This window comes from Macrobrachium rosenbergii, chromosome 16 (genome assembly GCF_040412425.1).
Source record: "Macrobrachium rosenbergii isolate ZJJX-2024 chromosome 16, ASM4041242v1, whole genome shotgun sequence".
In the NCBI taxonomy this organism is placed as follows: domain Eukaryota; kingdom Metazoa; phylum Arthropoda; class Malacostraca; order Decapoda; family Palaemonidae; genus Macrobrachium; species Macrobrachium rosenbergii.
The window spans coordinates 40,437,665-40,457,705 of record NC_089756.1 but is presented as its reverse complement, the minus strand read 5'-3'; the positions used below and the strand labels follow the sequence as shown (position 1 = coordinate 40,457,705).

Below are 20,041 nucleotides of genomic sequence, written 5' to 3'. Positions count from 1 at the left end.
TTATTCATCGGCAGTCATATCACAAGTTAGTATTCAAATACCGATTAAGATTAAGGACTTCTAATTTTCAAGAGTTTTGAATTTCTTGCACACCAGTCACTTCATTATGTACTGACCTATCGGAGAACACAGCTGCTTTTCTATTTATAGTTGCAATTAATTAAATCTTGCTTTATTTTACGTTAGCTCCGTCCTGGAGAAAAGCCGAGGCGGGCAGTGCGTGTTTACCGATGTCCTGCGAGGAATTCCGGCTGTATCCTATTCTTTTTTTTTTTTTTTTTTTTTAGTCGCCTCCATTCGCGACTTCTCGAGTTATGAAGTGTTTGTTCTTGTTCTTGCTCATATTGAACATTCTGTCGAACAAAAATCTTCGGAATATGTCAGTTTTTACCTCCAAGTTCAGGTCCTCTGTGAAAAGTTTCGAGAAAATCGTGACGCAGCGAAAGGTAACTGGCTGCATATTTTCTGTGATGGGATGCATTATTTGGTGATGCTGACGTCAAGAAATGAGGGGATTCTGAAATGAGTTTAGATATAAAATAGAAAATATTTTGCGGTCTTTGCTCTTGTTGTGCAATGTTGAATGCAATTAAAGAAAGATGGTAGGAGCTGTTGAGATGAACCCCACAACTTCCTCTTTTCATTCTTTTGAGATGAGTGGGCAAAAGTGACTCAATGCTTGACAGTCTAAATTTCATATAATCGAAATGAATCAAATTCATTCTCTTTCTCTCTCTCTCTCTCTCTCTCTCTCTCTCTCTCTCTCTCTCTCTCTCTCTCTCTCTCTCTCTCTCTCTCTCTCTCTCTATATATATATATATATATATATATATATATATATATATATATATATATATATATATATATATATATATATATATATATATATATATATATATATATATATATATAGAGAGAGAGAGAGAGAGAGAGAGAGAGAGAGAGAGAGAGAGAGAGAGAGAGAGAGAGAGATTTGCTTTTCTTCGATTATATGAAATTTATGCTGTCAAGCAATGGGTCACTTTTGCCCATTCAGCTCAAAAGAGTGAAAAGAGGAATTGGTACTGGTTGAAGAACAAGATAAAAAGATCGATCAAATGAAGGAGATGAAGCGCAAGAATCTGAAGGTGAAACTGGGAGAAAAGCTCACAGTTGCACTTAGAAGTAATAGTTAGAGAGGTTGAACAGCAGGACTGAAGAAAGGAAGCGGGAATGGAGATAAAATAAAATGCTAAAATCGTGGCTGCAGTTAGGGGCCGAAGGGACATGGCAAACATTCTTCAGTAATGCCTACAGTTCGCAGCGTGAGGAGCCCTGACGGCACTATACCCTCATACTTGGATGTAGAGTAAGAAGGGTTGAAGCAGCGTGCTTTCGGCCCCCAGCTGCAACCCATTTCATTCCTTTTACTGTACCTCCTTTCATATTCTCTTTTTTCCATCTTACTTTCCACCCTCTCCTAACAATTGATTCATAGTGCAACTGCGAGGTTTTCCTCCCATTACACCTTTCAAACTGTCAATTTCCGTTTCAGCGCTGAATTCCTCATAGGTCCCAGTTCTTGGCCTTTGGCCTAAATTTTATATTAAGTTTAGTTGAAGGGTTGAAAGCTTGCGAGATGCAAAACCATGGAATGGGTATGAGAACACGGCTAGCACAGTCGAAAAGACAGAACAGTGTATTTTAGGGCGTAGGGGCCCGCTGTGAAAAGTGCCCTGAAAGAGGTGTTGGAAACAAAATATACAGGTGTCCAGGAAGTAGAGGAATAAGAGCAGATTTGCTGATGATTGAGCTGATGATGATGAGCTCTCTCTGTAGTTGCTTGATGCAGGTAATGCCTTTGGAGTTTTCTGTATGGAAGGGTCAGTCCTGATTCATCTGTTAAAAGATGACTGTCTCTGTACTTTAGGATAAAGTCTTATTTGTACGATTCACAACGCACACACACACACACACACACACACACACACACACACACATATATATATATATATATATATATATATATATATATATATATATATATATATATATATATATATATATCATTACAATTGACGTATATTATTATTATTATATTAAATTATATTATTATTATTATTATTATTATTATTATTATTATTATTTTATTATTATTATTATTATTATTATTAGTATTATTATTATTATATATTATTATATTATATATATGCAAAATCATTTTCTTTTTTGTTTTTTGTAGCACTGCGTTTTATTGCTTCACAATTGTTTATGTATTACGCTGACATTATTATCCCTTCCCAGCTTCTCAGAAATTAAGAAGTCTGTAGGTGTTCTTTGAAGTCTGGCCAGCATCGTAATTCTGGGAAATTTGTGCTATGTAGCCGTGTTGAAGAACGCACAGAGTATCCTTGTTATCATAGGCAAAGAGTTCAAGTTGTAACCTATGGAATTTTGCTTTCTTTTGGTGATGTTCTCTTATTTGTGTTTTGTTAAAACTTGCTCTGCGCTCTTCAGAGAGCTCTTTTTAATGTTGGAAACTCGCTGTATAAGAAAGGTTAGTTTCAGTTCGCCATCACACATCTTAGTACGTCAGTTAATTAAGATACATATCTATTGCGAGTTATGACAGGGATACATATTGATAAGTGACTTTAGGTTGACAAGTGACTTTTGGTTCATAAGTCATTAGGTTGACAAGTGACTTTTGGTTTATAAGTCATTAGGTTGACAAGTGACTTTTGGATTACAAGTGACTTTTGGTTTATAAGTCATTAGGTTGACAAGTGACTTTAGGTTGACAAGTGACTTTTGGTTTATAAGTCATTAGATTGACAAGTGCCTTCAGGATGACAAGTGACTTTAGGTTTATAAGTCATTAAGTTGATGAGCGACTATAGGTTGATAAGTGACTTTTGGGATGACAAGTCACTTTAGGTTTATACTGTAAGTCATTAGGTTGACAAGTGACTTTAGGTTGATAAGTGCCTTTAGGATGACAAGTGACTTTAGGTTTATACTGTAAGTCATTAGGTTGACAAGTGACTTTAGGTTGATAAGTGACTATAGGTTGATAAGTGATTACGTTGACAAGTGACTATAGGTTGATAAGTGACTATAGGTTGTTAAGTGACAATAGGTTGACAAGTGACTATAGGTTGATAAGTGACTTTAGGTTTATAAGTGACTATATGTTGATAAGTGACTGGTTGACAAGTGACTTTAGGTTGATAAGTGAATATAGGTTGACAAGTGCCTTTAGGTTGATAAGTGACTATAAGTTGATAAGTGGCTAGGTTGACAAGTGACTTAGTTTGGTAAATGACTGTGTTGACAAGTGACTTTAGGTTGATAAGTAACTATAGGCTGGTAAGTGACTAGGTTGACAAGTGACTTTATGTTGATAAGTGACTGTAGGTTGATAAGTGGCTATAGGTTGACAAGAGACTTTAGGTTGATAAGTGACTGTAGGTTAATAAGTGACTAGATTGACAAGAGACTTTATGTTGATAGGTGACTGTAGGTTAATAAGTGGCTAGGTTGACAAGAGACTTTAGGTTGATAAGTGACTGTAGGTTAATAAGTGGCTAGGTTGACAAGTGACTTTAGGTTGATAAGTGAATATAGGTTAGTAAGTGGCTAGGTTAACAAGTGACTTAGGTTGACAAGTGACTGTAGGTTGATAAGTGACTGTTGACAAGTGACTTTTGGTTGATAAGTAACCATAGGTTGATAAGTGACTAGGTTGAAAAGTGACTTTAGGTTGTTAAGTAACTATAGATTGATAAGTGACTTTAGGTTGATAAGTGACTTTAGGTTGATAAGTGACTAGGTTGACAAGTGACTTTAGGTTGACATGTGATTTTGGTTGATAAGTGAATATAGGTTGATAAGTGCCTTTAGGTTGATAAGTGCCTTTAGGATGACAAGTGACCTTACTGTATGTTGACAAGTGACTATAGGTTGTTAGGTGACTTTAGGTTGATAAGTGACTTTAGGTTGATAAGTGACTGGTTGACAAGTGATTTTAGGTTGATAAGTGAATATAGGTTGATAAGTGCCTTTAGGTTGATAAGTGCCTTTAGGATGACAAGTGACTTTAGGTTGATAATTGACTATAGGTTGACAATTTTGTGAAAGTTTGCGTTGGTAGGAGTCTACATTAATATCGCAGTGTTTATAACTGTTTTTATTTCTGTCCCAAGTTTAGGGTTGACTTCTTGTAAATTTTTATTGTTGTCTTTTAGACCTTCGTCTTATAATAATTTCCATCCAAAAGAAAGTCTGTTGTGATTCTTCTTTTAACCATACGGATCAGTATTAGAATATTATTTACCTGCAGTTATAACTTGACATATTTCTTACCTGTAGGAAACTAAAAAAAAATAATAAGAACAGAAATGATTAGGCAAAAACCTTCACCTTGTGATGAATTTTCCAAAAAACCCGTAAACAAATGACCTGGACTAGTAATCAAACTTGGGGATGACTGACCGAAAGTCACGATCAAAGCTGGATAGTTGAAATCCAGAGGATATCGGATAAAACTCACGTCGTCGAGGTCTTACCCGGTGTGACTCATTTCCAGATGTTCATCTTCAGTTCACACTTGAAGATGAGGGAAAAATCAAACCTTCTGTTGTCTGGATGAGGATAATTTTAGAGGGTGTATAACTATTTAAACATCAAATGTTTGTGTGTAGGAAAGCCTTATTTGAGGCGGAAGGGGAAAGTTCTTCTGTAAGTTTTACGATGTGATACGAGTATGCGGAACGGAATCGCTACTTGAACAGGCTTCACAAAACTTGCCTCGAAGTTCTTGGAAGAAATCCTAACTAACAAAGGTTGACGGTCAAAGTGGTACATTGTGTCTGTTTGTAGGATGTCATTACCATTATTCGAAATCACGCAGTCAGTGTCTTGGTTCTGTGGACTTCATCTGACGAAATGCTTCGAATTCTGGGCAAAAGTCTTGTATAGAAAGATTTGAGAGGTATCCGGGCAGATGTCATGTTGGAGAGGGTTAGCTGGAATTTATTGTTGCTGGTTTCCGTACAGCCGCTACAGCGTTAATTAAGACCACCGAAAATAGATCTACCTTTCGGTGGTCTCGGCGTAATGCTGTATGAGCCGCGGCCCGTAAAACTAACCACGGCCTGGTTGTGGCCTGTTCTATATCGTTGCCAGAAGCACGATTATTGCTAACTTTAACCTTCAATAAAATAAAAACTACTGAGGTCAGAGGGCTGCAATTTGCTATGTATGATGATTGGAAGGTGGATGATCAACATACCAATTTGCAACCCTCTAGCCTTAATAGTTTTTAAGATCTGAGGGCGGAGAGAAAAAGTGCCGACGGACAGACAAAGCCAGCACAATAATTTTCTTTTGCAGAAAACTAAAAAGTAAGTTCCATATGTGAATGAAACCTTCCCAAGTAGCCTAAATCACTCTTGAAAACTATTAAACCGAGGTTAGCTTATGTTCACCATTATAATTGTTCTCCCTCGTGGAAATAGATAAGTGAATATTACGTTGCCTAAGTGTGTCAGTTTTAGGTCAGGTTAAGAGGAATTCGAAGGGTTAGCATTCCTATTCGTGACTTGCCTGATAACTGTCATACTAGGCGGAAATCTCGTAAAATTTCGTGTGGACTTTGTAAAGGACTTGCCACGTGGCAAGATTCAAGTCCAATTCATAGGGGAAGGTGGGTGGAAGTCCCATTATGATGTACTGGTTGAATGTGCTACTTAGGAAAAAAAAAAAACCAAGTCATGTTGGAATGTAGGTAGTTTGAAGTTTCTTTGGTTGTTGGATGAATAACCGATTTAGAAGGAAGCCAGGTAAATTTCACAATTAAGTAATCGTATAAAATTTTACCAAAGATGGACTGTGCATCGTTTATATTTAGAGGTAAGAGTCCTGCTATTTATATCTGGTGCATAAAATGATGGCTGATTATTATTATTTTTTTATTTTATTATATTTTTTATTTATTTATATATTTATATATTTAATTTTTGTCTACCAGTCGTCTTATTCGACTGGGTGGTTTTTATAGTGTGGGGTTCCGGGTTGCATCCTGCCCCCTCTTCTGCATGAGTCCTGGAGCTACTTCGGCTTCTGGTTTTTCTAGGTTCCTTTTCAGGGATTTTGCGATCGTGCCTTGTGTTCCTATGATTATGGGTACAATTTCCACTGGCATATTCCATATCCTTCTTAATTCTATATTCTGATCTTGATACTTATCAATTTTTCCTCTTTCTGTCTCAACCTTTGTTAGTTAAGGTTTCTTCCAAGAACTTCGAGGCAAGTTTTGTGAAGGCTGTTGCCCCATGGTATTGCGACATCAGTAAGTGATACCTTCTTCTTGATTTTGTCAATCAACGCAAGTCTGGTCTGTTGGCACGTATCACCCTTTCTGTTCTGATATTATTATTATTATTATTATTATTATTATTATTATTATTATTATTATTATTATTATTATTATATTTCAGTTGGAATGCCTGTTTAACTCATGGAATGTATCGCAGCTAATGCTTTGTATTAAAATTGAATACTGTGCAAGTGTTGCTGCCTGTACTGTATTATGATTTTGCACCGGGATGAAGTTAATATTCCCTTTCGTTCCTTTTACTGTACCTCCTTTCATATTTTCTTTCTTCCATCTTACTTTCCACCCTCTCATAACAATTGATTGATTGTGCAACTGCTTTGAGGTTTTCCTCTTGTTACACCTTTCAAACCTTTTATTGTCAATTTTCGCTTCAGCGCTGAATGACCTCATAGGTCCCAGTGCTTGACATTTGGCCTAAATTCTATATTCAGTTTAATTCAAAGTTAATATTATTATCATAAAAATGATTGATTATACGTTGCTCGGTGGTCTTGACAGATAAAGAGCTCATGGAGAGAATTCTAGTTAATGTTGCTTTTACGATGTTGCAGAAAGTAAGTCACACAAAGGACGGATTGGTGACAGTCTTGTTAGCAGATTGCATGATCCAATGACCTTTATTCTAGGCTGCCAAGCTTTGGAATTCTCCTTCAGCTTCTGTTTTTCGTCACCCACAACTTTTCCTCCTTCCAGTGGCAGGTTTATTGCTTTTATTGGTTTCCTGTAAAAGAAAACTATTGAGATGACACTGTCTGTCCGTCCGCACTTTTTCTGTCTGCCCTCAGATCTTGAAAACTACTGAGACTAGAGGGCTGCAAATTGGTATGTTGATCATCCATCCTCAAGTCATCAAACATACCAAATTGCAGCCCTCTAACCTCAGTAGTTTTTATTTGATCTAAGTTAAAGTTAGCCATAAACGTACGTCTGGCACCGCTATAGGTACCAACAACCTAAGCCACCACCATGCCGTGGCTGAAAGTTTCATGGGCTGCGGCTGAGGGTTTCATGGCCCGTGGCTGAGAGTTTCATAAAGTATTATACGCTGTACAGAAAACTATTGCGCCGAAGAAAATTCGGCGATTTTTTACTTGTTCATGATTAGACTTCGTGCTTCCTGTTCTTTGTTATCGCTTTCTTCAGCCCTGAACTGCTTATGTGTGTGTTAGGTTGCCTTCCCTTGGTCTTTTTAACTTTAAAAAATGATGTTAAATGATAGTTATGAGAAGAATTACAAGGTGTAGTCCATGCCATGTCGGAAGGGAAAATGATGAGCAGTGTGCTGGCCAAACGCTTTGTTGTGAAGTGTTTAGGTGAGTTTATTATGTATTGGATCAGTCACGTTAAAAAGCTAGTTTTCTTGAGTCATTCTCGAACGTTGCTAGGTAGAGCTTATTTATGGGGCTTACATCCATTTAATGGATGGAAGTTAATCTTCCATTCATTAAATGTTATCCAAGCGGAAGTCATCTTGGCTATGCGGATGAAATCTTGTCGGTGGTTGCTGAATGGAACTCGGGTCATGAGATGGACAGCAAAAAGTCACGTTGGAAGGTTTGCAGGTGGAAATATTAGAGAGGAATGAATGCGGGAGTTTTGTTAGGAAATTGCATAATGAAGTTGCGTAATGAAGTTGTGTAATTTGAAGGGTGTTGATTGGAGATCAAGTTTGAACTCACAGCTTAGGCAGTGGAAATTGTTAATTTAAAGTCTTCGCAGAAAGTCAGTGGACGAACATCAGAATAAATGCTAAATTTCATGTTAGTAAGATGACAGTTCTTTGGACGGCACGAATCACAAAGGAAACAGTTCGCAATATGAAGCTGGAAGGTGAAGTCGATGTGATCAGATAGGCGTGGATAGGTTGTTGGCCGATGATCCTGTTAATAGACCCCTTAGGGGCTAGTGCCGTCAGTGCACCGCATGCGATCCCCTGAAGGCATTAAGAAAGGGTGTCTGCAGCGTCCCTTTGGCCCCTAACAGCGCCCACTGTTTGGCATTTTACTTCACCTCCATTCCCGCTTCCTTTCTTCCATCTTGCTGTCCAACACCTCTGATTATTAATTCTGAGGGCGACTCCCATTTCAACTTGATATCCTCTATTTATTTATTTATTTATTTTATTTATGGATCTCTTTATTTTACTGTCCAACCACTCCAACTCCCATTTTTCAGGTTCTTATGCGCCGAATGGCCGAAAGTGTCCTAGTTCCTAGTTTTATAGCTTGAATTTCTTTATTCATTCTTGTAAGCGGTAAATTGACTGTAATTGTTATGAGGTAGCTTCCGGCGTTCGCAGAGAGAAGTTAATAAATATGTGTTTTATCATATATACTCTGCGTATATACGGACAATTTACAGCTTCTTTAAACGTCAAGGATCGAAAGATACTGTTTTTCTGAGGAGTGAATCTCATAATTCAAGTATGTTTATTGCATTAATCAAATCAGTGTTTAAACAAAAATTACAGATGCAACCGCTCACAATATATATATGTGTGTGTGTATATATATATATATATATATATATATATATATATATATATATATATATATATATATATATATATATATATATATATAAATATATATATATATATTTACATATACAATATATACATATATATTGTTGAGCGGTTGCATCTGTAATTTTTTAAACACTGATTTGATTAATGCAATGAACCCACTAAAATATGAGATTACTCAGAAAAAACTATATAAATATGTATATATATATATATACATATATCATACATATATATATATGTGTACGGATCAGTAAATTATAATGTATTTATATACCCAAATCAGTAAGGACAATAATAACAGACCCCATCACAACCCCAATTAGGTTAACGCATAAGGATGCAACTGCCATATGTATGGAATACGAATACACGTGTAAGTATATTAGAAGGTCTATTATATAACGAAGCCTCAAATAGTCACTCTAACACAAACACACGCACGCGCGCCGTGTGACAGGAACAACAGGCAGACAAAGACGAAAGGAAAATGGTTGCCTAAGTATTTACCTTTTCGCTTTGATTTCAGTCAAAACAAGCTATAGGAGACCCTTTGCCAATGCTAACATTACCGAGGGCGATCTTGTAAGGTATATATCCTCTGATAATAATAACAGCTGAGGGCGTTTATAGGCTATTCGAGACTCCCACATTCGCCAAGGTACAGAAATCGATTTGGAAGGTTTACAATTTCCTTTTGTTAATTACTCCATCTTACGAACTCCGTAGGGGGTTAGCGCCGTCAGGGCACCTCATACGGTGCACTGTAGGCATTACTTGAGGTTCTTTGCAGAAACCCCTTTCGTTCCTTTTACTGTATCTCCGTTCATATCTCTTACTTCCATCTTACTTTCCAACCTCTCCTATTATTGTTTCATAGTGCAGCTGCGAGGTTTTCCTCCTGTTACACCTTTCAAACCTTTTATTGTCAATTTCCTTTTCAGTGCTGAATGACCTCATAGGTCCCAGTGCTTGGTCGTTGGCCAAATTTCTGTTAAATTCAATTCAGTCCATTTTATAAAGAATCCATATTACCGATACAGTAATTTTAGTCGAATATCACAAAACCATTTCGAATAGTCTTATATCCGTAAAGGCTGTCCATACTGTTTATCCTTTTAGTACATTTCAAAGTATGCAAATCATAATTCGCAACTTTTAAATAAAACTAAACGAACAATTCCTAATTGTTTTTAAGTATGAGCACTGTCAGGAAATTGTAAATAAAAAATCAGACACCACTTTTAGCTGCAAAATCATGATATGGTGTTTTTAATATAAATTCAGGACCAGCTTTCAATTTATTTATAAGTTTTACAAATGAAATATCATTAATTATATTCAGATATAGTGTATGGGATTTTAACTCTAGTTTTTCCAGTGCTGGCTTAACAGTGACTATAATTAAGTGGTAGTTATTGATAAGTCAGGCATTTGTAATGACTGATATAATGACAAGTGCCCGTACGATTGCTATTTCGAATAAGCCAATCAATCGGACTATTAATAAGAAATGCTAAGGAACCAGTGATAATAAGAGACTGCATGCTTTTATTTCGGTATGAAAATATTCTAGGCTTTTGTTGTATACACTCACTGCCATTATTATTTCTGTCACTCATGCAGAGTTTGGTCGCAACCAGGCAAATGCCGGAAACAAAAAGAAACCTTCTTGCGTAGTTTATTAAGCGTATTTGTATGACAACAGAGAATTTTGTAGCTTCCAGGGACTCGTGATTCCTTCGACAGAAGAGAAGCAGAACAGTATCTCTTAACGAAAGGGACAGGAGCCCTTTTAAGCTTCAGAATTCTGTATTGTCATATAATATTCTAAAAAATTGCACAAGCTTCATGGATGGCATTATTATTATTATTATTATTATTATTATTATTATTATTATTATTATTATTATTATTATTATTATTATTATTATTATTATTGCTTTCTGTATGGCATTATTATTATTATTATTATTGCCTTCTGTATGACATTATTATTATTATTGTTATTATTATTTTTATTATTATTATTGCTTCCTGTATGGCATTATTATTGTTATTATTGTTATTATTATTTTTATTATTATTATTATTACCTTAACGGTAAGGTATGCAGTGTAAGAAAATGTAATCATGCGGAAAGTGATGTACAGAAATAGTGATTAAGTACTTTCTTGGCACCTGAAATTAGATACAATGAAAATGTGTCATTAACATTATAACGAGTTGTTAATATATCCAATAAAGAATGATCTCGTGTTGAATCTTATTTGTTAAACAATAATAATGTTAATAATAAAATAATCATGACCATTTTTTTTTTAAATTAGAATATGCAGTTGGTTAAGTAGCAACAGGAATAATAAAAATGCAGGGAATTGATTGTATCAAGAAACCACGAATATACCAGAAACACGGATGGTGACCCACAACCGAAAAATATGTTTTAGATGCGATAAACAATGGAGAAATTTTGTTGAAATTACCTGTGCGGCCATCACCCTCTGCCTCTCCGCGATGAGATTACACCTGGCGCAGGTGCAGTCCTTGAATTTGCAGTGTCTCTTGTGCCCCTTGAGCCAGCTGATCATGCCGTGGTTCCTGCAGCGTGCGCACTTGGGTTTGCGAGCGCCCTTTTCGGTCGTAGGATACCCGATGGCTGCTCCTGCACCTCCTGCGCCGCCCCCGTTCATTTTCGGGTCCGGGTTTCCTCTTTCTTTCGGTTCTTGAAGGATGTCGTTCGAGAATGTGCCTTGCGAGTTCTTGTGGACTTCGGAATTTCAGGTTCTCTTTGGGTTGGGTGCTTTAGCTATGGACTCTTAACCAAAATTTTCATTCGGGAGGCAGCTTTTTTTTTTATTTGTATCTATTTTTTACTGTTGTTGTTTTTGTTGTCCTTGCTGTTGTTACAGTAAAATTAATTATAAACTATATTGTACATCAAAGTTATTCGCAAGCACTCCGTGCAAGTATAATGCGGAAAAACATTTAGGAGAATATGTGGCTTTCCGGAACACACAGGCAGAGGCAGGCTCTGATTTCGAACCGTATAAGTCTCAGGATACTGACTGTATTCTTGTTATTACCGATGGCTCGCTTCCTGCAGACTTTGCCTTTGAGTCACTCTACATCCACAAGAAGGGTGAATTGATTTCCTGATATAAAACCTCTCGGTGTGTGTATAAAGAAACTAATCTCTTTCTTCGCTATTCAATCTTTTATTCTTTTACGTAACTGAACTTGAGTTTTGGGATGATAACAAATTGGAAAATATTGTCCTGTTTACGCAGTTACCACTGCATTAAGGTCTTGGCATTTTAATAAATCTGTTCCCTCATGGAGTATTCATATTATTTATGATACCAACATCATGAAGGCATTTGTGAACACTGATGCACTGTCAAACTGATGACACTTGTAGATCGTTTATTCGTTTATTATGAAACATGCAATTTATCACCCTAATTTCCTCACCTTTGCAAATATATCAGTGATTAGAATGAATTGATGTTTTTCACTAGATGTTTTATTTGCACAGCACATTCATGTGTTTCCTTTATCACCTAATATTTACACTGTATTCATGTACACTTCATGGACCCATAACGATTATAGTTATGGGAGATACAGTTCAGTTCCTTACACTGATTGATTTCCCCGTGCACCGTAATTACGAAGCTCTTGAATTTTCTTTTCATTTGTAAGTTGCTCTTTCATAAGAACACCAAAAACTGGACGGCCGGCCTCCTCTTGTAACCATCCAGAAAGTGACAATGTCCCAAGAGCCCTCGAATCGCACCGAAGGCTCTGTTAATAAAACCTTTTAACACCTCCGTGGCGATGACCGCTATTGCAAACCAAACATGTTAATTACAAAGTACACGGCCTAATCAAATCCAAACGCCTCCTTTCAACACTTTTACATCAACACGCGTGCACACCCAAACACACACACGCACGCACAGACATCTGCAAGATTGTTGAAGAGTCCCATCGAGGAGTTGTTAGTATAATATTCCTTGATGGGTTTTGGCTTCAGCGTGTGTCTTATGGGCCAATTTGCGGTTAGTGGAAGGGTCGGGAGCTTTTCATCACATAATAAATCATCCGCCCACCCACAAGTAACTTCACTCTCCTATTGTCACAATAATGGCTTCTTCAGGAAGGTTCTTGCCGTGAGAGCCACTTCAAAAGGCCTCTCGACGGCACAATTTAAGCCTTTTGTCCCTCTGTTATAGCGAGGGCGAGAGGCCCCCGTAGGTCCTTCTTTCGCTCTAAAACGGCGTCAACTTGCGGCCAATAGTAGCGGGTCTTAGGGTTGTCCTTCACTTGATTGGCTCAGGTTTTCTTAAGAGATCGAGCCTCGCCTCCTCATTGGTCGGAACTCTTCTCCACCCGGGTGGCAATCGAGGGAAGAAAGAAGATCTTAAGGTGATACTCAGTCTATCGCTCGCTTGAACCTTAAGAAATGGCTCATTTTGTGTCTAGAGATAGATTTGCGCTAGCAAATTGGCCATTTTCAGACTTGCTGACATTAGATTATGAATAATGCTCCTTGACACGCTCAGTTACAGCGACCTCAAGATTTGTATGATGAAATGGAAGGGACAAATGAAGGCGACGAACACAGATGAGAAGGCTCGAAAGGCAGCGAGAGAAGGGGTGTCGTAAAGTAACGCCAGCGAGCTGATGCTAAGTAAACATCTCTCATCGTGTGGCGTCCGCTAACACAACACACAGCCATCACACGAACAAATGAAAAGTCAGAACCAATAAACTGTGTCGACAGGACCCGTGTAGATCACCAAAACATCACAGATTTGCCTTAGAGAGTTTTAGAGGTAATTCGGCGATTGAGAGTATGAGAGATAATCTGGAGATGAGATATCTCGGCCCCCTGCCGAAGTTTATTCCCCTCTCTTCTTCTTCTTCGTCTCTTCCTACTTCTTCTCCTTCTTCTTCTTCTCCTTCTTCTTCTTCTTCTTCTTGGTCGGTAAACACATGGTCGATGATCGCTCATGAATATAAATTCAAACCTCAGAGGAAATCTCTATTTGCGCTTGTTTGTTTTGAGAAATTTCAAAGCCGAAGTGAAAAGAAGGCGGGAAGATTTTTAAGACTTCAGAACCGCGGGAAGGTTGCGACGATTTTTATTACTTAAACACGGCAGTGCTCTTTGTTTGTAGCGTTTATAAAAACAGTGTTTATGACAATTTAATTCCTATCTCATTGCCGGTGATGGTTTACACGGTGGACTTAGGGTCATGGTTCATCAGTTCGAGTCTTGATTAGGGCGAGTCGTTTCTGCTAGGCCTCTGTGGGGAAGGGGAGGGGAGGGGTAAGGGCGTGAGGCTTGCAGCTTCATCCTGTAATATCAGAATACATCCGCAAAGAAGTGGCTCATCGCAAAGATTTTCATAGTGACAATGTTTGCATCTTGTATTTTTCCCTATATAAATATTTGCCTTAACATACATGATGTTTTTTATTGTATCGTATAAACATTTTTTCTCATTTATTGTACTGTATACAACTAGTTGATCTCTCTCTCTCTCTCTCTCTCTCTCTCTCTCTCTCTCTCTCTCTCTCTCTCTCTCTCTCTCTCTCTCTCTCATATGTAAAATTAGCCCAATTATTCGTTCATTATGAAGATAAAACCCAACGCTCCTTTTTAAGGTGAAAACTTTTGCTTTCCACAATGTTTGTTTGTTCTTACTCAGTCAAGGATGTTAATAGTTTCAAGATGAGAGAGAGAGAGAGAGAGAGAGAGAGAGAGAGAGAGAGAGAGAGAGAGAGAGAGAATTAAGTCAGTTTATTTATAACTTGAACACGAGATATTGAATGACATTACCCATTAAGGGAGTGAGATAAACAGATATAGATATATAGATAGATAGCATCTAGTCAGCAGAGTTTTGGGGATTTAATTCACCCTTCAAGAGAGAGAGAGAGAGAGAGAGAGAGAGAGAGAGAGAGAGAGAGAGAGAGAGAGAGTATACAACCCAGCGGCGACGAAATATTAACTACTGGTAATTAACAAAACCCCGCCCTGCGACGCTGGTCGACCGCCGGATATTTATGCTCTCAATCAATCACATTGGAGAACCAAAATAAACACGAAGGGGACACAAGTGATGTAAGGGCAAGTGAGGGAAAGGAAACTGTAGGGGGAAGATTGTAGGGGGGTGGGGTGGTGGATTGTGGTGGGGGAAAGAGAAGGGTGGGGAGATGGTGAAAAGAAGGTTGCTTAGTGCTGGAGACATTATGCTTCGGTGTTAATTGCGGTGATTTGTTAATGTTTTTTCTATTATTAATTTTGTTTGTAATGTTTCTCATATTTTTTTCATTTTATTGTTACTTTTTTTGTAATGTTTCTCATTTTTTTTTATTATTACTTTTTTGTATTTTCTCATTTTTTTCATTTTATTACTTTTTTTTCGTAATGATTCTCGGTGTTGGAGGGTAATTTATTTTAAGTATTTTGTTTAGAAATGATACTGTATATAAGCTGTTTTTTGAACGTGAAAAGTAACGCAGATGCATTTTCGTTAAAATGTAGTCAGGAGTCATTAATATCTGTAATTTTATATCTCATTATGAGGATCATTATTTGATAAAAATACAAGTTAACTTCAGCATATATATATATATATATATATATATATATATATATATATATATATATATATATATATATATATATATATATATATATGTGTATGTGTATGTATATTATGTGTGTGTATGTATGTATAAATATTGTATAAATATATATATATGTATATATACATAAATATTTATGTGTGCATGTGTATGTATACACATATATACATATATATACAAGTATATAATGTATATATATATACTTATTTATATACATACATGTGTGTATTTGCACTCTTATCACGTTTCGTTCCAATTGCCTGAAATATTTAACAGCGGAGTGTCATCTTCTCATTTGCCTCGTTCATTTGTAATCATCCCAGTAAGCAACGCCAATGAAACTCGGCCTGATGAGAACAGATGATCGCTAAAGAGCGCCCTGGCTCCTGTGTTTGTCTAGAGGAAAAGGGAGAATTAAGTGTGAAGTAGGTTTGACGTGATAATGTCGCCCCTTGTTTTGCCTGTCACCGAGACGCTCATTGAGAAAATGTTCTGCGCTGTTACTACAAGTGGCTCTGAATCATATATATATTTTTTTTTTTGTTTCTAATAAGAATGAGAGCGGACTTTAAATATACTGACGAAGCTCCCCTGTTGCGCCGTCATGTGAGTGTTGGTGTAGGATGAAGGTTGGCGTGTATTTTAGATTATGGAATGTATATTTTTGGTTGTAAAATGTATGTTTTAGATTTTAATGTGACTGTTTGTGTGATGAAGGTTTGCGTATATTTCAGATTGTTGATATATACTTTATAATTATGGAACAATGTACGTTTTTCCAGATATTTTGTATTCTTTATAATTATTAATAAGGTTTATCAAATCCCCTCTTTTTGCCGACCTTAATAAGGTTTATCAACAGTCCCCCTCCTTTTGCCGACCTTAATAAGGTTTATCAACATTCCCCTCTTTTTGCCGACCTTAATAAGGTTTATCAACAGTCCCCCTCCTTTTGCCAACCTTAATAAGGTTTATCAGCATCCCCCTCTTTTTGCTGACCTTAATAAGGTTTATCAGCATCCCCTCTTTTTGCTGACCTTAATACGGTTTATCAGCATCCCCCTCTTTTTGCTGACCTTTATAAGGTTTATCAGCATCCCCTTCTTTTTGCTGACCTTAATAAGGTTTATCAGCATCCCCCTCTTTTTGCTGACCTTAACAAGGTTTATCAACATCCCCTCTTTTGCTGACCTTAATAAGGTTTATCAACATCCCCTCTTTTGCTGACCTTAATAAGGTTTATCAACATCCCTCTTTTTTGCTGACCGTAATAAATTAATCAACATCCCCTCTTTTTGCCGACCATAATAAGGTTTATCAACAATTGACGTTAATAAGGTATATCAACATCCCTCCCTTTTTGCCGACTTTAATAAGGTTTATCAACATCCCCCTCTTTTTGCTGACCTTAATAAGGTTTATCAACATCCCCCTCTTTTTGCAGGCTTTAATAAGGTTTATCAACATCCCCCTCTTTTTGCCGACCTCAATAAGGTTTATCAACATCCCCCTCTTTTTGCTGACCTTAATAAGGTTTATCAACATCCCCCTCTTTTTGCCGACCTTAATAAGGTTTATCAACATCTCCCTCTTTTTGCCGACCTTAATAAGGTTTATTGACATCCCCTTATTTTTGCAGACCTTAATAAGGTTTATCAACATCTCCCTCTTTTTGCCGACCTTAATAAGGTTTATCAACATCCCCCTCTTTTTGCCGACCTTAATAAGATTTATCAACATCCCCTCTTTTTCCTTTATGGTTTATCAGCATCCCCTTCTTTGCTGACCTTAATAAGGTTTATCAACATCCCCTTTTTTGCTGACCTTAATAAGGTTTATCAACATCCCCCTCTTTTTGCTGACCTTTATAAGGTTTATCAGCATCCCCCTCTTTTTGCTGACCTTAATAAGGTTTATCAGCATCCCCCTCTTTTTGCTGACCTTAATAAGGTTTATCAACATCCCCCTCTTTTTGCTGACCTTAATAAGGTTTATCAACATCCCCCTCTTTTTGCTGACCTTAATAAGGTTTATCAACATCTCCTCTGTTTGCTGGCCTTAATAAGGTTTGTCAACATCCCCTCTTTTTGCTGACCTTAATAAGGTTTATCAACATCCCTCTCTTTTTGCTGGCCTTATTAAGGTTTATCAACATCCCCCTCTTTTTGCTGACCTTAATAAGGTTTATCAACATCCCTCTCTTTTTGCTGACCGTAATAAATTGTATCAACATCCCCTCATTTTGCTGACCTTAATAAGGTTTATCAACATCCCTCTCTTTTTGCTGACCGTAATAAATTGTATCAACATCCCCTCTTTTGCTGACCTTAATAAGGTTTATCAACATCCCTCTTTTTATTGACCGTAATAAATTGAATCAACATCCCCTGCCGACCATAACGAGGAAATCCCCTCTTTTTGCCGACGTTAATAAGGTATATCAACATCCCTCCTTTTTGCCGACTTTAATAAGGTTTATGAACATCCCCTCTTTAAGACCTTAATATTTATCAACATCCCCACTTTTTTGCAGGCCTTAATAAGGTTTATCAACATCCCCCTCTTTGCTGACCTTAATAAGGTTTATCAACATCCCCATCTTTTTGCTGACCTTAATAAGGTTTATCAACATCCCCTTTTTTGCTGACCTAATTTTATCAACATCCCTCTCTTTTTGCTGACCGTATTATTGTTCAGCATCCCCTAACCATAATAAGGTTTATCAACAATCCCCCTCTTTTCGCCGACCTTAATAAGGTTTATCAACATCCCCCTCTTTTGCAGGCCTTAATAAGGTTTATCAACATCTCCCTCTTTTTGCTGACCTTTCCTTTATCAAGAATCTCAATAAGGTTTATCAACATCACCCTCTTTTTGCCGACCTTAAAAGGTTTATCAACATCCCCCTCCTTTTGCAGACCTATCAAGTCTCAGATGACCATAGAATTTTCTGGAAGATAATCTCATTGTTTCCCACACCCAGATTACCCTAGAGTTACTCCTAACCTAACCTAACCTAGGGGCATGGCAAAAAAACCGGGGCTGGTGCAATACTAGCATACATCTCAGGAATTTGCATCCTTGTGTAGAAAATAATATAGTTTATTTCACCTCGGCGTAATAGACAAGTGCAGTGTGAATATATAACGGAAAAATGTCATTAATAACAATTATTGTTGTTAAAATTGTAATTTAAAATTTTTTGAATATATAATGCACTGTCTTTGTCGTTTCCACATTTTGTATTTGTAAATTGGTTGTGAGCTAATTTGTATTATTATTAATAGTTTAACCAGACCATTGAGTTGATGTTCTTAGCTCTGATAGGATTGGACTGAAGGAGTCCGTAAGTTTTATTATTATTATTATTATTATTATTATTATTATTATTATTATTATTATTATTATTATTATTATTATTATTATTATTATTATTATTATTATTATTATTATTATTATTAAAAATACTTATAATAGCATAAGTCTTGAAATGGAGAAACAAATCCACATTTATATATGGGTACATATATTTAAAGTTAAATCTCTACATAGAGCTTTCTGGATTATTATTATTATTATTATTTATTTTATTATTATTAATTATTATTATTATTATTATTATTATTATTATTATTATTAATAGTAGTATAGTAGTAGTCTTTGTTGTAACCAGCACCGTCCAAATCATTTTACCTAACCCACTTTTATCACGATTCCTGGGGCTTCTATGTAGTTGTGAGCGCTAAATTATTAAAATGAGTTCTGGTAATTTAGTCATTTTTTCCTTTGGAAATTTGATTGTTTGGTATGTGACTGAGCACGCTCACCTAGTTACTTACTTAAAAATATTAATTTTTACAACTAATCATTGCTGGAAGACAGTGATCTGAAGAATATTTAATGAAATTTTACAGGATAATTGTATGTTTTCTCAAACAGCATTCTGCTTTATCTTTATCTGATGGTGGAAATGTTTCGCGAGCTTCGCATTGACAACTCACATGCATTGAAAGACGAGGAAACCTTATATATTTTCATTCTGAGGTTATGCCGTTTATTTGGGTAGATTTTCTTATCTTGGTCACATGAATAATTGAACTGAAATCTCAAATACCTGGGATAAAGAGTAAAAGGTTTCCTGTTTTTTTTTTTTAGCAAATTTATGAAACTAATTATGGGGAATTTTCAAGATAATTGATATAGCCTTCCTTTGATTTTACATGCTGTTTTTGTCGTTACTTGTAATTGATAATATATATCTTTAATATTAGTACCTTATTGTTAACGTTATTATATCAAAATACACCGAAATTCGTTCCCCCCTTTTTTTAAGAAAGGGGAAGCGGGGTAGAAGAAGAGAGAAGGATATTTTACTTTTTTTTTTTTTAAACCAAGCGCAGCGTCTGTAGTCTTATTTACAACACGTTATCCGCTTTGTCTGTCCGTCCGCACTTTTTGTGTCCGTCCTCAGATCT

The 20,041-nt window shown here is 36.5% G+C and overlaps 1 protein-coding gene and 1 long non-coding RNA gene across 3 annotated transcripts in view; one reads left to right on the top strand and one right to left on the bottom strand.

Annotated features, from left to right (window-relative positions):
• Nucleotides 1-7,074, top strand: part of LOC136847361 (uncharacterized) — a 64,671-nt gene extending 57,597 nt beyond the window's left edge. The window contains exon 3 of the long non-coding RNA XR_010855713.1: nucleotides 6,931-7,074. This is a non-coding gene — a long non-coding RNA (uncharacterized lncRNA). The remainder of the gene's footprint in view (nucleotides 1-6,930) is intronic.
• The window catches only part of LOC136847358 (doublesex and mab-3 related transcription factor 3, truncated-like), a 37,561-nt gene extending 24,449 nt beyond the window's left edge, over nucleotides 1-13,112 (bottom strand). Inside the window, exon 1 of one of the 2 annotated variants that reach the window (XM_067118959.1) lies at nucleotides 11,390-13,112. In XM_067118959.1, the coding sequence (XP_066975060.1) occupies nucleotides 11,390-11,596 (207 nt within the window). In that variant the 5' untranslated portion in view covers nucleotides 11,597-13,112. The remainder of the gene's footprint in view (nucleotides 1-11,389) is intronic. The other variant, XM_067118960.1, reaches the window with a different exon arrangement.
• Nucleotides 13,113-20,041: the final 6,929 nt, after the last annotated feature.